The sequence below is a fragment of the Geotrypetes seraphini genome, chromosome 17, assembly GCF_902459505.1.
Source record: "Geotrypetes seraphini chromosome 17, aGeoSer1.1, whole genome shotgun sequence".
Lineage (NCBI taxonomy): Eukaryota > Metazoa > Chordata > Amphibia > Gymnophiona > Dermophiidae > Geotrypetes > Geotrypetes seraphini.
In genome coordinates, this window is record NC_047100.1 from 32,632,901 (window position 1) to 32,653,771 (window position 20,871).

Sequence of the window (20,871 nt, forward strand, 5' to 3'; positions counted from 1 at the left end):
TTGGCCCGGAAGGGTGTGAAAGTTGAGAGAGTAGCCGTGGCGGATGATGTTGAGGACCCATTGGTCCGAAGTGATAACTTCCCACCGGCTGAGAAAGAAAGAGAGTCGTCCTCCTATCGGTTGAGGGAGGAGTGGAGATGTTTGAACGCTGGCTATGCCCTCGAGAACTAAGTCAAAAGGGCTGAGTAGATTTTTGCTGCGGAGGCTGCTTGGCTGGTTGTTGCTGCTGGGGTCTAGGCGTTTGCCGCTGCTGTTGGCGCTGCCTCCTAGGCTGTTGAGTGGAAGACTGCAAGGGACGAGCCACAAAACGCCGTTGATAGGCCGATTGCTGTCTGAATGGCCGTGGAGGTGGAGGTTTCTTTTTGGTCTTAAGAAGTGTATCCCAGCGGGTTTCGTGAGCTGAGAGCTTCTGAGTTGTTGAGTCCATCGATTCTCCAAACAGCTCATCCCCTACACATGGGTCAAAGGAAGCCATGGTGGTAAGGAGATGCTTTAAATAAAAAGAAAAGTGAAAAGCATAGTTACCAGATCGATTAGCAAGCATCGCATTCTGGTAAAGTCGCTTACCAAACTTGTCCATGGCTTTACCCTCTCTGCCAGGAGGAACAGAGGCATAGACACTAGCTCCTGTGGACTTCTTGAGGGTGGATTCTACAAGGAGAGACTCATGTGGGAGCTGTGGTTTGTCGAACCCAGGGATAGGGATAACCTTATACAGGGAATCCAATTTGCGGGGGGCTCCCGGTACAGTAAGAGGAGTCTCCAAATTTTTGTAAAAGGTTTCCCTCAGGATGTCATGTAAAGGGAGTTTCAAGAATTCCTTTGGCGGCTGGTCAAAATCAAGAGAGTCCAAAAAGGCTTTAGACTTTTTAGACTCAGCCTCCAAAGGAATAGAAAGAGAGTCACACATATCTCTCAAAAAAGAGGAGAAAGATGTGGACTCAGGTTTTGATGAAGTGTCCTGAGGAACAGGCTCGTCTTCCTCTGATGAACACTCCCCTTCTGAGAGAAAAGGCTCTTCAGAATCTCCCCACAGATCAGGGTCCCGAATATGGGCACCACGGTCCCGACTCTCAAGAGTGGATGGTTCTAGGTGCCGGGACTTGCGTACCGATTTACCCGACCTCATCGATGCGGTACCGGGTGATGTTATCGGTTGTATTGGAGCCGAAATCTGCACCGGAGCCGAAGTCTGCACCGATTGGTGATGAGATCTGGACTCCGGCGCGAGGACAGGCATCGATACCGATGAGGCCGAGTGTACCGGTACCGAAAGAGTGGATGCCGACAATATAGGCTGTTCCACAATCGGTACCGGTGGCCCAGTGGGGACCGACACCGGAGGGTTCGGTGCCAGTAGAGCTGGAAGGAGCTTTTGGAGCTGATCCTTAAGCTGTGTTTGTAAGATGGCCGCAATGCGATCATCAAGGGAGGGCACCGGTACCGCCTTTTTCTTCTGCGGTACCTGCGGTGCCGCTCTACGCCCCGGAGATGAGGAGCCCGATGTCGAGGGACTCATCTCAATAGGGGCGGAGCGCTTCTGCTGGCGCCTCACGGTCGGCAGGACTGGACTCTCTGCAATGGAGACCGGAGGACGCTCCAGTGGGGAAGGCTTCTTAGCCGGCTTACCTGTATGCTGCGACGCCGGCGCGGTATCGCGCGGCGTCGATGAGGTGGGTGCCGACGAAACAGGTACCGGAACCGGTGTCGAGGACACGGGGTCGGACATGTCGGTGCCGAAGAGCAGTCTCTGTTGTATTTCACGATTTTTCAGAGTCCGCTTTTTCAAAGTGGCACAGCGGGTGCAGGAGGAGGCCTGATGTTCCGGACCCAGACACTGTAGGCACCAGTTGTGTGGGTCTGAAAGGGAAATAGGCCGTGCACACCGCTGGCACTTCTTGAACCCGGGCTGGGGGGGCATGAACGGAAAAACGGCTTCTGCCAAATCGAAGGCCGAGGCCTCGATGATGGCAGTAGGCCCCGCCGGGCCAAATCAAGAAAAACTCGAAAAAAGAAATATATATATATTTTTTTTTTTACAAATGAAAGAAAACAAAAGAAAGGGCAGAAAAAACCCAAGAAGTTTACGCGAGCGGGAAGGCGAAGGAAAAAATTTTCAACAGCCGTTGAAACATGCGACTTCTTAGCTCCGCGGAAACTAAGAAACTGAGGGACCGCGCGACGGGGTCGGGCGTGAAGGCACTCGCGCATGCGCGGTGCGGTCTCTAGAACTTTCCAAGTTCTTAGAGTGCAATCACTCTAAAAGTGTCCGTACCGGGGCTCCGTCGGTGCCGTCACCCATCAGTCAAGAATATGCTGCCTGCTTGTCCTGGGATAATGTAGCATTCAAATTACAGTGTGGTGGACTGCCGCATTGTCAAGGGGGGGGCACGCAGAGACTAAGTAGCAAGGTGTTTGTCAAATACAGTAAAACCTTGAATTGCAAGTAACTTGGTTTGCAAGTCAAGCAAAAACATTTTATTAAATTTTAACTTGATATACAAGCAATGTCTTGCAATACAAGTACATACATTATACACACGTCACATCATCACAACTGAGCCGATGGTACTTCTCTCTCTGATGCTGCGGGAGTGCAGTGACCGTTCTAAATGAGCGAGGTCTGGCAACACAAGTAGGTATAAGTTTTTGGGTTGTGGAACGAATCGCCTGAGTTTCCATTATTTCCTTTAGGGAAATTTGCTTTGAAATACGAGTGCTTTGGATTACAATCATGCTTCTGGAACGAATTATGCTCGCAAACCAAGGTTTGACTGTAGTTGGTTTTCAGCCATGCTGCACTAATGCCACCTGAATAGGTATAGCTAAGTGCATTGTATTATTCTACCATTCAGTAGGCAACCTGTGGCTTAAGGGCCAAAATCAGCCCATCATTGAATTTTGTGGCCCACACCAGAGAAAGTATACAAACAAAATGTCATTAACCAGTAGCTACTCTAGCAGTTTGTTTCCATCATTTTTAGTGAACGGTTTTATTTAATCACAGACGACCTATTAAGCTCTGTGCATTTCCAGTTCCAACATTATATAATGTTACTGCCCACTAGAGATAGTACCGACACTCATGTGGTGTCCAACGTATAAAGGTTGCCCACTCCCAAGTTAGAACATAGAGCACAGTTACTTACCGTAACAGGTGTTATCCAGGGACAGCAGGCAGATATTCTTGACTGATGGGTGACGGCACCGACGGAGCCCCGGTAAGGACAATTTTAGAGTGATTGCACTCTAAGAACTTGGAAAGTTCTAGCAGGCCGCACCGCGCACGCGCGAGTGCCTTCCCGCCCGACGGAGGCGCGCGGTCCCCAGTTAGGATAAGCCAGCTAAGAAGCCAACCCGGGGAGGTGGGTGGGACGCAAGGATATCTGCCTGCTGTCCCTGGATAACACCTGTTACGGTAAGTAACTGTGCTTTATCCCAGGACAAGCAGGCAGCATATTCCTGACTGATGGGTGACCTCCAAGCTAACAAAAAGAGGGATGGAGGGAAGGTTGGCCATTAGGAAAACAAATTTTGTAAAACAGATTGGCCGAAGTGTCCATCCCGTCTGGAGAAAGCATCCAGACAATAATGAGATGTAAAAGTATGAACTGAGGACCAAGTAGCAGCCTTGCAGATTTCCTCAATAGGCGTGGAGTGGAGGAAAGCTACAGATGCTGCCATAGCTCGAACTCTATGGGCCGTGACAGAACCTTCCAGTGTCAGTCCGGTCTGAGCATAACAGAAAGAAATGCACGCTGCCAGCCAATTAGACAACGTACGTTTAGAAACAGGACGTCCCAATTTATTCGGATGAAAGGACAGAAAAAGTTGGGTAGCTGATCTGAGGAGCTTAGTACGCTCTAAATAATAAGCTAGAGCCCGCTTACAGTCCAAAGTATGCAGAGCCTGTTCTCCAGAATGAGAGTGAGGTTTCGGAAAGAAGATAGGCAAAACAATGGATTGGTTGAGATGGAATTCAGAGACAACCTTAGGAAGAAACTTTGGATGTGTACGCAGAACCACCTTGTCATGACGAAAGACTGTAAAAGGTGGATCCGCAACTAGTGCATGTAGCTCACTGACCCTCCAGGCAGAGGTAAGAGCAATAAGGAAAAGTACCTTCCAAGTGAGAAACTTGAAAGGAGCGGTAGCCAAAGGTTCAAAAGGAGGCTTCATTAAGGCGGAAAGAACCACATTGAGATCCCAGATTACCGGAGGGGCTTTGAGAGGTGGTTTCACATTGAAAAGACCCCGCATGAATCTGGACACCAAGGGATGTGCCGAGAGAAGTTTTCCATGAACTGGCTCATGAAAAGCAGCAATAGCACTGAGGTGGACTCTGATGGAAGTAGACTTGAGGCCAGAGTCAGACAAAGAAAGAAGATAATCCAATAAGGCCTCCACTGCAAGGGGAGTGGGATCATGATGATGAAGAAGACACCAGGAAGAAAACCGTGTCCACTTCTGATGGTAACATTGCAGAGTGGCCAGTTTCCTGGAGGCATCCTGAATGGAACGAATGGGCTGAGACAAAAGAGTATCATGAGAAGTCAGCCCGAGAGAAGCCAAGCTGTCAGGTGCAGAGACGGAAGGTTGGGATGCAAAAGGGTCTTCTGATGTTGCGTAAGCAGAGAAGGAAACAGTGGAAGAAGGAAAGGCTCCCTGGAACTGAGTTGAAGTAGAAGGGAGAACCAATGTTGCCTGGGCCACCGTGGAGCAATCAGAATCATGGTGGCTCGTTCCCTCTTGAGCTTGAACAAGGTTCGTAACATGAGAGGCAGAGGAGGGAAAGCGTACAGGAACAGATTGGACCAATCGAGGAGAAATGCATCCGCTGCCAGACGGTGAGGAGAGTAGAGTCTGGAGCAGAAGAGGGGCAGCTGGTGATTGTGAGGAGCTGCAAAGAGGTCTATCTGAGGAGTGCCCCACTGAGCGAAGATGGACTGTAGCGTTAAAGGATCGAGTGCCCACTCATGAGGTTGGAGAATTCTGCTGAGCTTGTCCGCTAAGGAATTCTGTTCTCACTGAATGTAGATAGCTTTCAGGAATAGTTGGTGATCTGTGGACCAAGCCCAAATCTTCTGGGCTTCCTGGCACAAGAGGCGAGAGCCTGTACCCACCCTGCTTGTTGATGTAGTACACCGCAACTTGATTGTCTGTGCACAGCAGGAGGACCTGAGGAAAGAGAAGATGTTGGAAGGCTTTAAGGACATAAAACATCGCTCTGAGTTCCAGGAAATTGATGTGATGTTTCATTTCCTGGGCTGTCCAAAGTCCTTGAGTTTGGAATTCGTTCAAATGAGCTCCCCAGGCATAAGGGGAGGCGTCGGTGGTAATGACAAGGTGATGAGGAGGTAGATGCAACAGAAGACCTCTGGAGAGATTTGAGGATATCAACCACCATTGTAGAGACTGACGAAGAGATGATGTCACAGATATGTGTCGTGAGCAAGGATCCGTCGCTTGGGACCACTGGGTAGCAAGGGTCCATTGAGGAGTGCGCAGGTGAAGACGTGCGAGGGGTGTGACATGAACTGTGGAGGCCATGTGACCCAAGAGTATCATCATTTGCTTGGCAGAGATGGAACATTGTGGAAGCACCTGCTGACACAGAGATTGAAGAGTTTGAAGACGGTTGGACGGCAGGAATGCTCTCATGAGGACTGTGTCCAGTACCGCCCAAATGAATTGAAGTCTCTGAGTGGGGATGAGATGAGATTTGGGTAGATTGATCTCGAACCCCAGAAGCTGTAGAAACAGGATGGTTTGGTTGGTGGCCAGGAGCACTGTTTGAGATGAATTGGCCTTGATTAACCAATCGTCCAGATAAGGAAAGACTTGAAGGTGGTGAGAGCGTAGAAAGGCAGCCACCACAATGAGACATTTGGTGAACACCCTTGGAGAGGAGGCAAGACCGAAGGGTAGCACCTTGTATTGATAATGACAGCGATTGATCATGAAGCGGAGCTACTGTCTGGAGGTCAGATTGACCGGTATGTGAGTGTATGCTTCTTTGAGATCGAGGGAGCATAGCCAGTCGTCTAGATTGAGAAGAGGGTAAAGAGTGGCCAGAGAAAGCATCTTGAATTTTTCCTTGACCAAACATTTGTTGAGATCGCAAAGATCTAGGATTGGTCTGAGATCTCCTGTTTTTTTGGGAACTAGAAAGTAACGGGAGTAGAATCCCTGTCCCTGCTGATCTAGAGGAACTTCCTCTATAGCGTTTAGAAGGAGGAGGGATTGAACCTCCTGAAGAAGGAGGGCAGACTGAGGAGTGTTCAAAGCAGACTCTTTTGGCAGGCTTTGGGCTGGAAGGGTCTGAAAGTTGAGAGAGTAGCCGTGGCGGATGATGTTGAGGACCCATTGGTCCGAAGTGATAACCTCCCACCGGCTGAGGAAAAGAGAGAGACGACCACATATAGGTTGAGGTAGGTGGGTAGAAATTGGAACACTGGCTATGCTTTGGAGAATGCAGTCAAAAGGGCTGTGTCGATTTTTGTTGTGGAGGTGGCTTCACAGGTTGCTGCTGCTGTGGCCTGGGAGGCTGACGTTGCTGTTGACGTTGACGCCTGGGTTGCTGGGAAGCTGCTGGCAATGGGCGAGCTGCATAGCGTCGTTGATAAGCCGATTGCTGTCTGAAAGGCCGAGTTTGAGGAGGCTTTTTCTTAGTCTTGAGCAGGGTATCCCAGCGTGTTTCGTGGGCAGAGAGCTTTTGAGTGGTCGAGTCCATGGATTCCCCAAAGAGCTCATCCCCCAGGCATGGGGCATTGGCTAACCGATCTTGATGATTAACATCAAGCTCGGATACTCGAAGCCAGGCAAAGCGACGCATGGCCACAGACATCGCAATTGCTCTGGAGGTAAGTTCGAAAGTGTCATAAATTGACCGAACCATGAACTACGTAGTTGAAAAAGAGAAGACGAGCAGTGATGAAAAGCTTGCTGTTTGCGCTGAGGAAGGTACTTTTCAAATGAAGCCATGGTGGTAAGAAGATGCTTAAGATAAAACGAAAAATGAAAAGCATAGTTACCAGATCTGTTAGCCAACATTGCATTTTGGTAGAGCCTCTTACCAAATTTATCCATGGCTTTGCCCTCTCTGCCAGGAGGTACAGAAGCATAGACACTAGCCCCTGTGGACTTTTTAAGAGTAGATTCCACAAGCAGAGATTCATGCGGAAGCTGGGGCTTATCGAAACCAGGAATAGGAATTACTTTATACAATGAATCTAATTTACGGGGAGCTCCTGGAATCGTTAAGGGAGTTTCTAGGTTCTTGTAGAAAGTCTCCCTCAAGATGTTATGAAGAGGGAGTTTCAAAAATTCCTTTGGAGGCTGATCAAAGTCAAGGGCATCTAAAAAGGCTTTAGACTTTTTAGATTCAGCCTCCAAAGGAATGGATAGAGAGTCACACATGTCTTTCAAAAAAGAAGTGAAAGATGTGGATTCATGTTGAGAGGATGGGTCAGGTACAGCAGGCTCATCCTCATCTGAGGAACATTCACCCTCGGACAGAAAGGGCTCTTCAGAGTCACCCCACAGATCAGGGTCCCTGATATGGGAACTACGGTCTCGGGACTCTGGGGTGGATGGTTCCAAGTGCCGGGATTTGCGCACCGACTTACCCGACCTCATCGATATGGTACCAGGAGACGATACCGGTTGCACCGGTGCCGAAGTCTGTACCGACTGATGCTGGGCTCTCGGTTCCGGAGCAAGAACAGGCATCGATATCGATGAGGCCGAGTGGATCGGTACCGAAGCGGATGCTGCAGATAATAGGGGTTGGTCTACTACCGGTACCGGTGGTTCAGACCGGACCGGCACCGGAAGGTTCGGTGCCAATAGAGCAGGAAGGAGTTGTTGTAACTGCTCCTTTAGCTGCACTTGGAGGACGGCGGCAATGCGCTCATCCAAAGAAGGCACCGGTACCGCCTTTTTCTTTTGCAGTACCTGCGGTGCCGCTCGACGCCCCGAAGATGAAGAGCCCAAGGTGGAGGGACTCACCTCAATCGGGGCGGAGTGCTTCCGCTGGCGTTTCACGGTCGGCAGGACTGGGCTCGCTGCAATAGAGACCAGAGGACGCTCCAGCAGGGAAGGCTTCTTAGCCGGCTTACCTGGGTGCGACGCCGGTGTGGTATTGCGCGGCGTCGAAGAAGTAGGTGCCGACTGTGAAGGTGCCGATGCCGGTGTCGATGGTACGGGATCGGACATATCGGCACCGAAAAGTAATCGCTGTTGTATCTGGCGATTTTTCAAAGTACGTTTTTTCAACGTGGCACAGCGGGTGCAGGTGGAAGCCTGATGCTCAGGACCCAAACACTGTAGGCACCAGTTGTGCGGGTCCGTGAGAGATATAGGCCGAGCACACCGCTGGCACTTTTTAAAACCTGGCTGAGGGGGCATGAAAGTAAAAATGGCTTCCGCCAAATCGAAGGCCGAGGCCTCGATGGTGGGCAGTAGGCCCCGCCGGGGAAAAACCGAATTGAAGAAAAAAATAAGGTTTTTTTTTAACAAAAATAAAAGAAAAGAAAAAAAGGCAATAGAGCCAAAAGGGTTTACGTGAGCGGGAAGGCGTAGAGAAAAAATTTCAACAGCCGTTGAAAAATGCGTCTTCTTTTTTTTTTATAATTCTTTATTCATTTTTAAACTTTCAACAAGTGCACAATATAAGTAATACATAGATTTACTAACATCACTTGATAAATCTATCAAGATCATAACAAAGGTATATATATCTAAACCCTTCTTCCCCCCTCCCTTTCCATACAATTATTTCTTTGTCATATTTCTTTTTTTACATTTTTTTTTTTCATTTATTTAAACCCTCCCCTTTCCCTTCCAATCATAAATAATGTTAAGAAAATGGTGTTTATTCATTACAAAACAATGTCAATGGCCCCCATATTTCATTAAACCTTTTATAATTTCCATTTTGTATTGCTATTGAATGTTCCATTCTATATATGTGACATAGTGAATTCCACCAGAAGTTAAAATTAAGTCGTGTGATCTTTCCAATTTGTAGTAATATGTTGCATTGCAACTCCTGTCATAATCAATAAAAGTTTGTTATTACTTGCCGATATCTGACTCTTTTTCCTCATAGATATGCCAAATATCACAGTATCATAAGTTAATGCTACAGGATTATCTAATAAATAATTTATTTGATCCCAGATCGAATTCCAAAAGGCTAATATATAGGGACAGAAAAATAAAAGATGATCCAAAGTCCCTACTTCAAGCTTACAATGCCAGCATCTATTAGACATTGAACTATTTAATTTTTGTAATCTAACAGGGGTCCAAAATGCTCTATGCAAAAGAAAAAACCAAGTTTGTCTCATAGATGCCGACAGTGTACATCTTATTCTCCAAGACCAAATTTGTGGCCATTGAGATGCCAAAATTTGATGATTAATCTCAATGCTCCAAATATCCCTAAGACCATTTTTAGGTTTTTTATTAACCAATTCACTAATAACTTTTTACCACTGTGCGGCCTGGTGACCCAGAAAATCTGCCTGGAAGCATAAAAATTCCATGCTGTATTGAAAATTTAAAGTTTTCCATTCAGGGAACCCTGCCTGAATGGCCTGCTTCAATTGCAACCATTTATAAAATTGTGATTTATTCAGTCCAAATTTATTTTGCAATTGTGTAAACTCAAGCATTTTTCCATTTGAAATAACATCATTTAAAGTAGAGAGCTGCACGGGAACGGGGACGACGGGAATCCCGCGGGACCCGCGGGCATCCCGCGGGTTCCCCCTTTGGGTCACGGGGATCCCGTGGGGACGCCCCCTAGGGTCGCGGGGATCCCGTGGGGACGCCCCCGAGGGTCGCGGGGATCCCGTGGGGACGCCCCCGAGGGTCGCGGGGATCCCGTGGGGACGCCCCCGAGGGTCGCGGGGATCCCGTGGGGACGCCCCCGAGGGTCGCGGGGTTCCTGCGGGGCTGGATGTACTCAGTCGCGCGGCTCTTCTCCCTACCTTCTCTGCTTGCAGCACAGAGCCGATCGGAAGTCTTCCCGACGTCGGAGGGGAGGGAGGGCTTAAACAAAGCTGGATGTACTCAGTCGCGCGGCTCTTCTCCCTACCTTCTCTGCTTGCAGCACAGAGCCGAACGGAAGTCTTCCCGACGTCAGCGCTGACGTCGGAGGGGAGGGAGGGCTTAAACAAAGCCCTCCCTCCCTCCGACGTCAGCGCTGACGTCGGGAAGACTTCCGTTTGGCTCTGTGCTGCAGGCAGTGCAGGTAAGGAGGAAAGTAGCCTCGCGGTTCGAGTGGCTACCAAGGGAGGGGGCGGTCCGCCCCGCCACACCCCGCCCCAGTTGCAGCACAGCTGGCCAGGTCCCCTTACTTTTGTGGCACTTCCCCGACCGACCGACAACAGCCCCGGTCCGACAATCCTCCCTGCCCTGTAGCCGCGAATCTAAATTATCTTCTTACAGCAGCTGTAATAAGGTAATTTAGATTTGCAGTTAAGGGCAGGGACCGGGGCTGTTGTCAGTCGGTCGGGGAAGTGCCACAAAAGTAAGGGGACCTGGCCGGCTGTGCTGCAACCGGGACGGTAGAGAAGGAGTGGGGAGAAGGACGCTGAAAGGCCATGGGGAAGACGGGAGGAGGGGGGGAAGGACTCTGAAAGCACTTGAAGACAGAGGAGGGAGAAGGACGCTGAAAGCACATGGGGAATACAAAGGGGTGGAGAAGGACGCTGAAAGGCCATGGGAAGGACGGGGGGGGCGGAAGGACTCTGAAAGCACTTGTGGAAGACAGAGGGGGGAGAAGGATGCTGAAAGCACATGGGGAAGACAAAGGGGTGGAGAAGGACGCTGAAAGGACATGGGGAAGACAAAGGGGTGGAGAAGGACGCTGAAAGGCCATGGGAAGGGCGGGGGGGGAAGGACTCTGAAAGCACTTGTGGAAGACAGAGGGGGGAGAAGGATGCTGAAAGCACATGGGGAAGACAAAGGGGTGGAGAAGGATGCTGAAAGCACATGGGGAAGACAAAGGGGTGGAGAAGGACGCTGAAAGGACATGGGGAAGACGGGGGGGGTGGGGTGGAGAAGGATGCTGAAAGGCCATGGGGAAGACAGAGAGGGAGAAGGACGCTGAAAGGACATGGGGAAGCAGAGGGGGGAGAAGGACACTGAAAGCACATGTGGAAGACAGAGGGGGGAGAAGGACGCTGACAGGACATGGGGAAGATGGCGGGGAGAAGGACGCTGAAAGGAAATGGGGAAGAGAGAGTAGGGAGAAGACACTGGCAGGGAAGAAGACAGATGCCAGACTATGGGGGAGCGGAGAGAAGAAGATGGGTGCCAGACCAATTTGGAAGGGGGAAGAAAGGGAGAGGCACAGTAACAGAGCAAATGGAAGATGCAGAAGGAAGAGAGACAGTGGATGGAAGGAATTGAATGAGAACATGAGGAAAGCAGAAACTAGGAAAAGAATTATATTTTATTTTTTTATTTTGCTTCAGGATAAAGTAGTATATTAGTTGTGTTGATAAAAATTTATAAACATTAGAGGCTCTGGTAGAAACCCATTTGCAAAGTATGTATTCTTCCCAATTAATATTTTCAAATTAATAAAGTCTTTTTGCTTATTTGTAAATGGGTTTCTACCAGAGCCTTTAATTCAGTAGCATAATTAAATGAAATAACAATTTCTGAAGTTTATATGGACGGGCGGGGACGGAGGGGATTCCTCGCGGGGACGGGTGGGGACGGAGGGGATTCCTCGCGGGGACGGGTGGGGACGGAGGGATTCCTCACGGGGACGGGTGGGATCCTCACGGGGACGGGTGGGGACGGGTGGGACTTTGGCGGGGACGGGTGGGGACGGGTGGGATTTCTGTCCCCGCACAACTCTCTAATTTAAAGTTCGTATTCCTGCATTTAACCAATGCCTCCAGACAATCTTAGTTCCGCCAATCTGAATCTTGGAGTTTAGCCATATAGATTGATTTGTCGATTTACTAATAGGATTTTCAGTTAAATTACTTACATATCTTAGAGTTTTCCATGTATCTAATAAAAGTTTATTTTCTTTATACAATCTGGGCATCTTGATACTGAGAATGTGACAAAGATGTAAAGGAGACAGGAGTCGCCATTCCAAGTATAACCAATCTGGAGTGTATTCAATGAGATCTGGGAGGACCCAATACAAAAAAAAAATGCGTCTTCTTAGCTCCGCGGAAACTAAGAAACTGGGGACCGCGCGCCTCTGTCGGGCGGGAAGGCACTCGGGCATGCGCGGTGCGGTCTACGAGAACTTTCCAAGTTCTTAGAGTGCAATCACTCTAAAATTGTCCGTACCAGGGCTCCGTCGGTGCCGTTACCCATCAGTCAAGAATATGCTGCCTGCTTGTCCTGGGATAATGTTTAATCTCAAATTCTGGCTCATAGGGAACCCTTATTGAATTTACTTTGTATTCTGCAATTTGCACTTAAAGTTGCAATTTTAGCATGTGTAGTCTTGATATACATCATGGAGGTATTTTTATACCAGGGCCTTAAGTAAATGAAGCTAATTATAGATACTTTCTTGCCCATTTATTTAATTATCTTCTGGGATTTATTTGTAAGAATATAAGAACTGCCATCTCCGGATCAGACCTTCGGTCTATCAAGTCCGGCAATCCGCACATGCGGAGGCCCAGCCAGGTGTGCACCTGGCGTAAATTAAGTCACCCATATCCCTCTTATGCCTCTCATAAGGAGATGTGCATCTAGTTTGCTTTTAAATCCTAGAACGGTGGATTCCGCAATTACCTCCTCTGGGAGAGCATTCCAGGTTTCTACCACTCGTTGCATGAAGCAGAACTTCCTGATATTTGTCCTGGACTTGTCCCCCCTTAGCTTCAGTCCATGTCCTCTTGTCCGTGTCACAATGAACATTGTAAATAATTTTTTTCCTGCTCTATTTTGTCGATTCCTTTCAGTATTTTGAAAGTCTTGATCATGTCCCCTCACAGTCTCCTTTTCTCAAGGGAAAACAATCCCAGTCTCTTAAGTCGTTCCTTGTATTCCAAGTTCTCCATACCTTTTATTAGCTTCGGTGCTCGTCTCTGCACCCTCTCCAGCAGTTTTATATCCTTCCTTAGGTATGGAGACCATTGTTGGACACAGTATTCCAAGTGTGGTCTGACCATCGCTCTATAAAGCAGCATTATTACTTTCTCTGAACTACTCGTGATTCCCTTCTTTATCATGCCTAGCATTCTATTTGCATTCTTCGCTGCCGCCGCGTATTGCACCGATGGCTTCAGGGTCCTATCAATTAGTACACCCAGGTCCTTGTCCTGTTCGGTTTTTCCCACCTTTTTAAAAAACATTCGCCCATGATGGCATACACCAAGATCAATCTTGACAGGCAACTTAAAGAAAAAAATATTCATATTTTGGCATACACTAGCTTTCACAAAGCTGTGGTAGAGGTTTCTACTGTGGGCCGACAAGGTAAATGCCCTAATGCTAATAAAATTCCTTTGAGTATAAAAGCATTTACTTTAACAGCCCATGATAAACTAAACCTTGTTTATATACACTTCTCCCTCCAAATCCACGGTTCAGTATCCGTGGATTCGGTTATTCGAGATTTTTTTTTTTTTTAAATAATTTCCTTTTTTAGGCTATTTTTTAGCCGTCTGCCTCCCCGGAACCTTACCTGGTGGTCTAGCAGTGAAGTGGGGCAGAAGCTATCTTCCTATGCTCCTGCCCCATGCAGAGTCATCACCAAAATGGCTGCCGTGAGTGCCCGTTGTACGGGGCAGGAATATAGGAAGATCACTCCTGCCCATCCGTCACTGTTAGACCACCAGGTAAGGTTCCAGGGAGGTAGGGGTGGGTCAGAGCCGGCCAAAAAGTTATTTGCAGTTTCTCACACTTCACGGTCTGGCTCTGCACCTAACCCCCACAGATACGGAGGGAGAAGTGTACCACATCCTCTCGATAAAGACAGCGCTCGGCACAGTTTACAGGAACTTTAATATAAGGAAGGAAAAAACAAATAAGAATTAGTGATTATAAAGAGGGTAGCCAAGTGGTAAAAAACTCTACTGGTTAGCCCAGGTGCCTAAAGACCCTCCCTATGGAGGGGCCTTAGGAATCTGAGCCAATCAGGACCTTAGGCCCCTCAGCAGTTATTTTTGTATTGCATTTAACAGCTATTCTACTCTACAACCGTATTCCAAGTTTAATATATAAACTGTTTTAGGTTTTCCAGCTTTTGTTTTTGTTAATGTAGTTAATTAAGCTTTGTTTTAAAAACTACCAAAGAATGTGGTTCGTATTTTTAAACTGTTAAAGTTCCTGTTCCTGATTTTTATTATAGCCACTTGATAAAAACAATAAATAAAACCTTGTTTTCATTTTTTCATCTTTTGTTTAAACTGGCCAATACAGTAGAGCGTCAGCTTCCTAGCCAGTAGTTCTGTGGTTAAATGGCGTATATGTTGCCTTCCTTCAATCAACGTGAAAATACACCAGCATATTAATACAGAGGAGTCTGAGTCGTGGGTACCAGAAACTGAGGAGTCGGAGTCAAAGATTTATCTACCGACTCCACAGCCCTGCTTCAGACAACTTATTCATTTAAACAACGCAAAAAGGTTGAAGTAGCCGATATCGGTGAAGATTTTACTATCATGCCTGGGAAACCAGATCATTCTCATTAAATAAATTAATTAGAATTAAGATCATTCCAGTGCTTCAGCAAATTACCTGGGCCAAGTGCCATCTGTGGCAGCTCAATTTCAAAGATGATGCTGTGCTTTGTGTCTCTCACTCCTTGCATGGTCCGGTCTCTGAAGCACAGCACTTCAATTGATAGTACATGGCTGCCCCTGTCATTGCAAAGATAAAGATAAATGTAAATTGACCTAGGTCGCTAGCAAAGCAGAAAAATGGAATTAAGTAGTCATTCTGTTTTAACAGCTTCTAATATAAAGATATTAATTCAAAATGCATTTTCATGTTACTGCTTTCAAACAAGACATTTGCCATTCTACAATATGTATCCCATTATAGTTTAACAACATTATAGCAAGTGGATGAGATTCTACAACACTTTACAACATGGAATTGTCAATGTTTGTATTTCAGAATAAACATAGTGGAGCTAGCATTAGCCAGAAATCATACCTAGAAATGAGACAGTACCACTTAAACAGCCAAAATCACAGGGGACATGCAGTAGATTGAGAACCAAGAGACCCAAGTTCAAATCCCACTTCAGAATTTTTTTTTTGTGATTGAGAGCCCTTCAGGAACAGAAAAATGCCTACTGTACCTGAATATATAGGACACCTGCAAGCCTGAAGGCTACTGAAGTGATGTCCATTCAGGTTCAGTAGGTACTTTTGTTCCTGAAGGGCTCATAAATTAAAATGTATTCATTCATTCAGTTTTCTATACCGTTCTCCCAGGGGAGCATTTTTCCCCGTCTGTCCCGGCAGGCTCACAAACAGTTGAAGTGGGATTCTCAACCCACTGCTCAAACCATTAGGCTACCCTTTTGCTCTACATGGAAGCCTCTATGGCCAATTTATAAGTTTCATTCTTTCAAACTAATTCCTCCGATCACAAATAAATTTTAGGAAGGGCTATACAGCATAATGCTGGCGGATCTCAGTGGTGTCTTCAAGATAAGATGATTTAATTATATTCAATATTTTTGAATAGTAAAAACATTAAGATATGCTTACCTATGAGATACTAATTATAAAGAATTTTGGACCAATGACAAGGTAGGTGTGCAAAGCTAAAAGGTGATAAAGAACTGAACTTTGGCGTGACACCACCAGAGTTCCATTATTATTAATAACAGAGGGAAGGAGCAATAGCTTTGGTACCACCATTTATAAAAATGTTCATGTTCTTTGCTTTCCTCTGCTCATAACTTGGACATTTCAGTTTCTAAAATGGTTATTCAAGCTGGATGTCCATCTGACATGTATTTTAAAAACAGACTGTTTCCTGTTCTAAAATTCATGAGATGGATGTGCATTTGTGATGCTCCAAGTTGGATGTCCTTTCTAAAATGCCACAAAATTAAACAGATTTTATCAATACACCTATAAATTCTCTCATATCCCAAGCTAAGTCACTAAATTTCCTAGCAACTCTTTACCCTGTTCCACGCACTAAATTCCGGAGGATTACCTCTGAGGTCCTATGTGTGGAATGGAAAGCATGCGGTTTCAATTTTCAAAATAAAATCCTCCACCCTCCTATAACATTGGTACCCAAATGTAGAATAGCAGCCAGTTCCTCTCTAATACTATCTAAAATCCTATCTAGGCGATGCATGAGATCTGTAATCTCTATACCAGCCATGAAAATTACAATGGGACCCTCCTATCTATTTACATGCCCAATGACTGAAATCTCACCCTTCCCTCTTGGTACTTGCCCCTGCATCACCATTTATATAACTCTCTATGGATAAGCAAGGGAAAAACGACACTGCAACTTGTGCAGAAAGAACGTCTTTCACAAGTAGAAAACTGAATAGTTCAACCCAGCTGGGTTTTCAGGAGATCCTTAATGAATATTCATGAGAGAGATTTGTATGCACTGGAGCTAGTGCATGCAAATCTTCATTATAAATATTCATTGTGGATATCCTGACAACCCGACTGGGGCCTCCCAGGACAGGTTTGAGATCCACTGGAATAGTTGGCTATTCGGTAAATAAATAACCCATTGCTACATTTTTTCCATACCTTTACACACAAATCTAAGGACCCTGCTTTTAATTTTATGAGCAAGTTAGTCCACGAGGGCGATGTTTCTCATTTGCACCTCCCTATGTGCACACAGTACATGCCCTAACTACAGGATTGCTTCCAAGTCACACCGTGATGATTTTTTCCGTCCAGGCCACTTTTGCTCTCCAAGGCAGCACAGGGGTTGCCAATTACCCCCCTAGCCCCTCATGCCAATGCATCAGCTGTAACATTTTGCAATTACAAATGTACATTAAAATGATTATTCAAGTGGTGTACAGGTGGCATATATATCAGCAAGCTGATGTAAAACAGCTTCCAATGTGTACTTTCCCCTCAATGCACATAATACACAGCAGCCTGTGTACCACAGTTTTCACTCCATAAGACACACCTGACCATAAGACGCACCCTAGATTTAAAGGAAGAAAACAAGAAAAAAACCACATTCTGAACCAAATTATCCCTGCCAAGCTCTGCACCCAACCCCATACTCCTTGCCAGGCTCTGCACCCCATCTCCCCTCTGGTGGTCTAGTGGTAGGCCAGGACAGGGCACAGATGTCAAGGCAGATGACTTTTTAAAATATGCAAAGTCACCTCAATAACAAACGACTACAGAAAAATAGACAAATATAGTGCAAAATATAGACAGCAGATATAAAAATTCTCAAAACTGACACATTTTGATCACTAAATTGAAAATAAAATCATTTTTCCTACCTTTGTTTGTCTGGTGATTTCTTTATTTTCTTCCTCAGGCCCAACAAGTGTTCCTTCCTCCCTCCCTCCTTCCTATGTCCCCCCTCAATGCCTTCCTGCCTTTGTCCTCTTCTTTTCCCCCCTCCCCCCCGTTGTCTGATTTATTTCCTTCCTCAAGCCTAACTATTGTCCCTAACCCCCTCCTAAGTTCCCCTCACTGCCTACCAGCCTTTGTCCTCTTCCTCCTCCCCCCAAGCCTGCCCATCCAATTTAATTACCTCCCGCTGCTGCTGCTGTGAAGACATGTCGCCAAAGTGTGAGGGCTCCAGGCGGGATGAAGAAGCAGCGGCGGTGGGGAGGGGAACATCTGGTTCAGCAGCGGGTCAAACACCAATCAGCATGGCACAAGCCACGGCCTCGCTGTGGCCCGTGAGACGAGCAGGGAGCCGGTGGCACTTCACGCCCTCCAAACAGAACAAACTGCTGGGTAGGGCCAGACGGGTGCAGCGATTGCACAATGCCGGCCCAGAAGCCTTACCCCCCGATGTCAACTCTGACGTCTGAGAGAGGTTGGGACCAGCCAATGAATGGCCCAGACATTCTCTCAGACATTAGAATTGACGTCAGGGGTAAGACTTCTGGGATGGCTGCGTGCAATCGCTGCACCCACCTGGCCTTTCTCTTCCTCTACTAGCAGCGGCGGATGAGCGACAAGTAGCAGCAGCAGCTGCTGGAGAGAAATCCTGATCTAAATAAGGTAACCAGGGGGGGGGGGGGGGAGGGGAGAGGGTTGGGTATTCGCTCTATAGGACACACCCTTTTTCCACCCACTTATGGAGAGAAAAATACTGTAATTTAAATTTGCTCTCAAATCTCTGCTCTAGAATCATCATATTAATGTACAAAATCTGAGCATAAGCATTTTTCTCATTTTATATCTATATCTGGGTTCTATGAACAGCATCCTGATTGTAAGCGGTCAACTGTTGGCTAACCAGCCAATTGGGATGCAAGTTTCCTAAAAAAACAAAAAACCTCCAAAGGCAGGCCGTCTACATTGGAGGCACCTCTGGGAGCATAGGGAGGTGCACAAGCCCACCTAAGCTCGCCTAAGGCTAGGCGTGGGCTGGCCTGGAAGTAGCCTTAGGTGGACCTAGGCGGCTGTCGAGCTTATCACAGCAAGGGATCTCCCTGCTGCGATAAGTTTAGCGCCCATCCCCTCCCCCCCCAAACAATCACAGCAGGAGGAATACGCAATCCCTTCTGCAGGAAACCCATCCCTACCAGGATCCCCCCCTAACCCCCCCCCAGGAACCAGACCCCCCCAAATCACTTGTCGTTGGTCGAACAGATGGCTGCTGCCTAGATCCGGCCGGCCCGCCTCCGCTGCAATGGCAGGCCTGCCCTTTCCTGATGCATCATGGGATGTACCGGAGAGGGGCCTGATTGGCCGAGGGACCTTAGACACCTGGGCCAACCAGAATGTTAGGCCCATCTCCCACTGCACTCTGGGATGGACTGGGAGAGGCCTAAGATTCCGATTGGCCAGATACCCTAGGCCTCATGGGAGGCCTCTATGGCAGCAGTTCTCAACCCAGACCTAATGCTACTCCTAGCCAATTAGGTTTTTAAGATATTCACAATGAAAATGCATAAGAAAGGTTTGCAAATTTCTCTCATGCATTCTCACTGTGGATATCCTAAAAACCTGATGGCTAGGTATATCACAAGGACAAGGTGAGAATCCATGCTCTTAAGATTTTGAAAAGCTGTACTATCAACAAAACATTAATGGAGAAGCAAATTATAATTTCCACAAACAAAAGAAGTTTTAGTAAATATTCTCTCAATATGTATTTTACAAAATGAAAAAAAAATAAAAATAAAAAATCAAGTACCATTTATAAGCTGCCAGAACCAGTAAATTACGCAAAGGCCAACCTGGATAATGGCTTAAAGTGCATGGATCATAAACGCCAATCGTTACCTAAAAAACAAAAACATCACCACTGAATAATTATCAGTTGACAACATATCAGGAAAATTAGCATACTTCTCTACTAATATTGATTAAAAAAATATTATAAGGAAAGACAGGCCTATAGCTTCAACATACAGCATAGCACAGTTCACTCCCAGTAACAGATGTGCCCAAGATTGAATAAATTCTATATCTACTTCTATTTAAATTACAAATTCACTATTTATAAACTGCTTGAAATATACTCTAGGATTTGTTAGAATCGGCATATTGAGCGTGTTCAATTTTTATAGTTCAAAAATGTTTTATTAAGTTTCCAAAAACATAATACAAAAGACAACTTAAATACATTAGAAAGTATATGGTCCATGTACATGAAAACAACATTGAAGTCAAGTATCGAGTAGGCATACTATCAAAGTAAAGCAGGAGGTGACAAGAAATATCTCGTCTAAGGAAGTGCAGTTGAGAGGTATCAGATTCTAGCGGCGGAAGAGCTATATGAATTCAATAAGAATATACAATATCAATTCACTCATTCAAACAGTAATGGTATATGGGAGACCAGACATTCTTATACTTTACTAGGGCATAATTTTTTTCTGCTATAACTCGTTCATATTTACTATGAAGACACAGTGTATTCCACCAAGTATAGTATTCAACATTTTCCAAATGTTTCCAACTAAAAAGAACATTTTGGATTGCTAACGACAGCATGATTGTCAGGAGAGAGCCTTTATGCTTGTCTAGTGGAGCGGTCAAACTATGAGACATTAAAATAAGGGTTCTGAGAGAGAGAGGTTCTGAAATGTCTAAGATAGAGCAGATTGTGCCCCACACTTTGTTCCAGTAGATCCCAAGGTGTTTACAGTTGAATAACATATGTTCTAAAGACCCATCATCATTGTCACAAGACCAGCATTTAGAGGGAGTAGATGGATCTATTCGGTGTGATAATTGAGGGGTCCAGACAGCACAGTGTAACAAGAAGAATAATGACTGTAGAACAGAAGCTGATCTTATGGATTTGTGGAATGTTTGCCAAATCTTAGGCCAGTCGATGGCATCCGAAGGTAAGTTTAATACATGTTGCCATTTAATTTCAAAAGACAAGGGGTCTTTGTCAGAGGCTGTTTGAATCAACTTATACCATACAGAGGCTTTGTAGTTGAACACAGAGGATTTATCCAAAAGTGTACTTAGGCTCGGTATATCAGCTAGGACCTGAAGATCTGGAAGGGCGGCCCGTAGGCAGTGAGTGAGTTGGAGCCATGCATAGTATTGATTGTTGGGGATGTCTCTGGCAGCTACGAGTTCGTGAAAGGACATCCATCCTTTCGCATCAGTTAAGTCCTTGATCGTCTCAATACCCCTCTGCTGCCATATAGGCCAACAAAAAGGTTTAGCTTGGATCAAAAATCTTTGGTTGTTCCAAATCGGTATT

At 46.2% G+C, this 20,871-nt stretch overlaps 1 protein-coding gene across 3 annotated transcripts in view; it reads right to left on the reverse strand.

The window, feature by feature from the left end:
- ATG7 (autophagy related 7) overlaps positions 1–20,871 on the reverse strand; it is a 351,798-nt gene that overhangs the window by 285,444 nt on the left and 45,483 nt on the right. For all 3 annotated transcript variants that reach the window (XM_033925732.1, XM_033925731.1, XM_033925733.1), the window contains exons 9-10: positions 19,342–19,430; positions 14,737–14,858 (exon numbers count right to left, since the gene is read on the reverse strand). In XM_033925732.1, the coding sequence (XP_033781623.1) occupies positions 14,737–14,858; positions 19,342–19,430 (211 nt within the window). The remainder of the gene's footprint in view (positions 1–14,736; positions 14,859–19,341; positions 19,431–20,871) is intronic.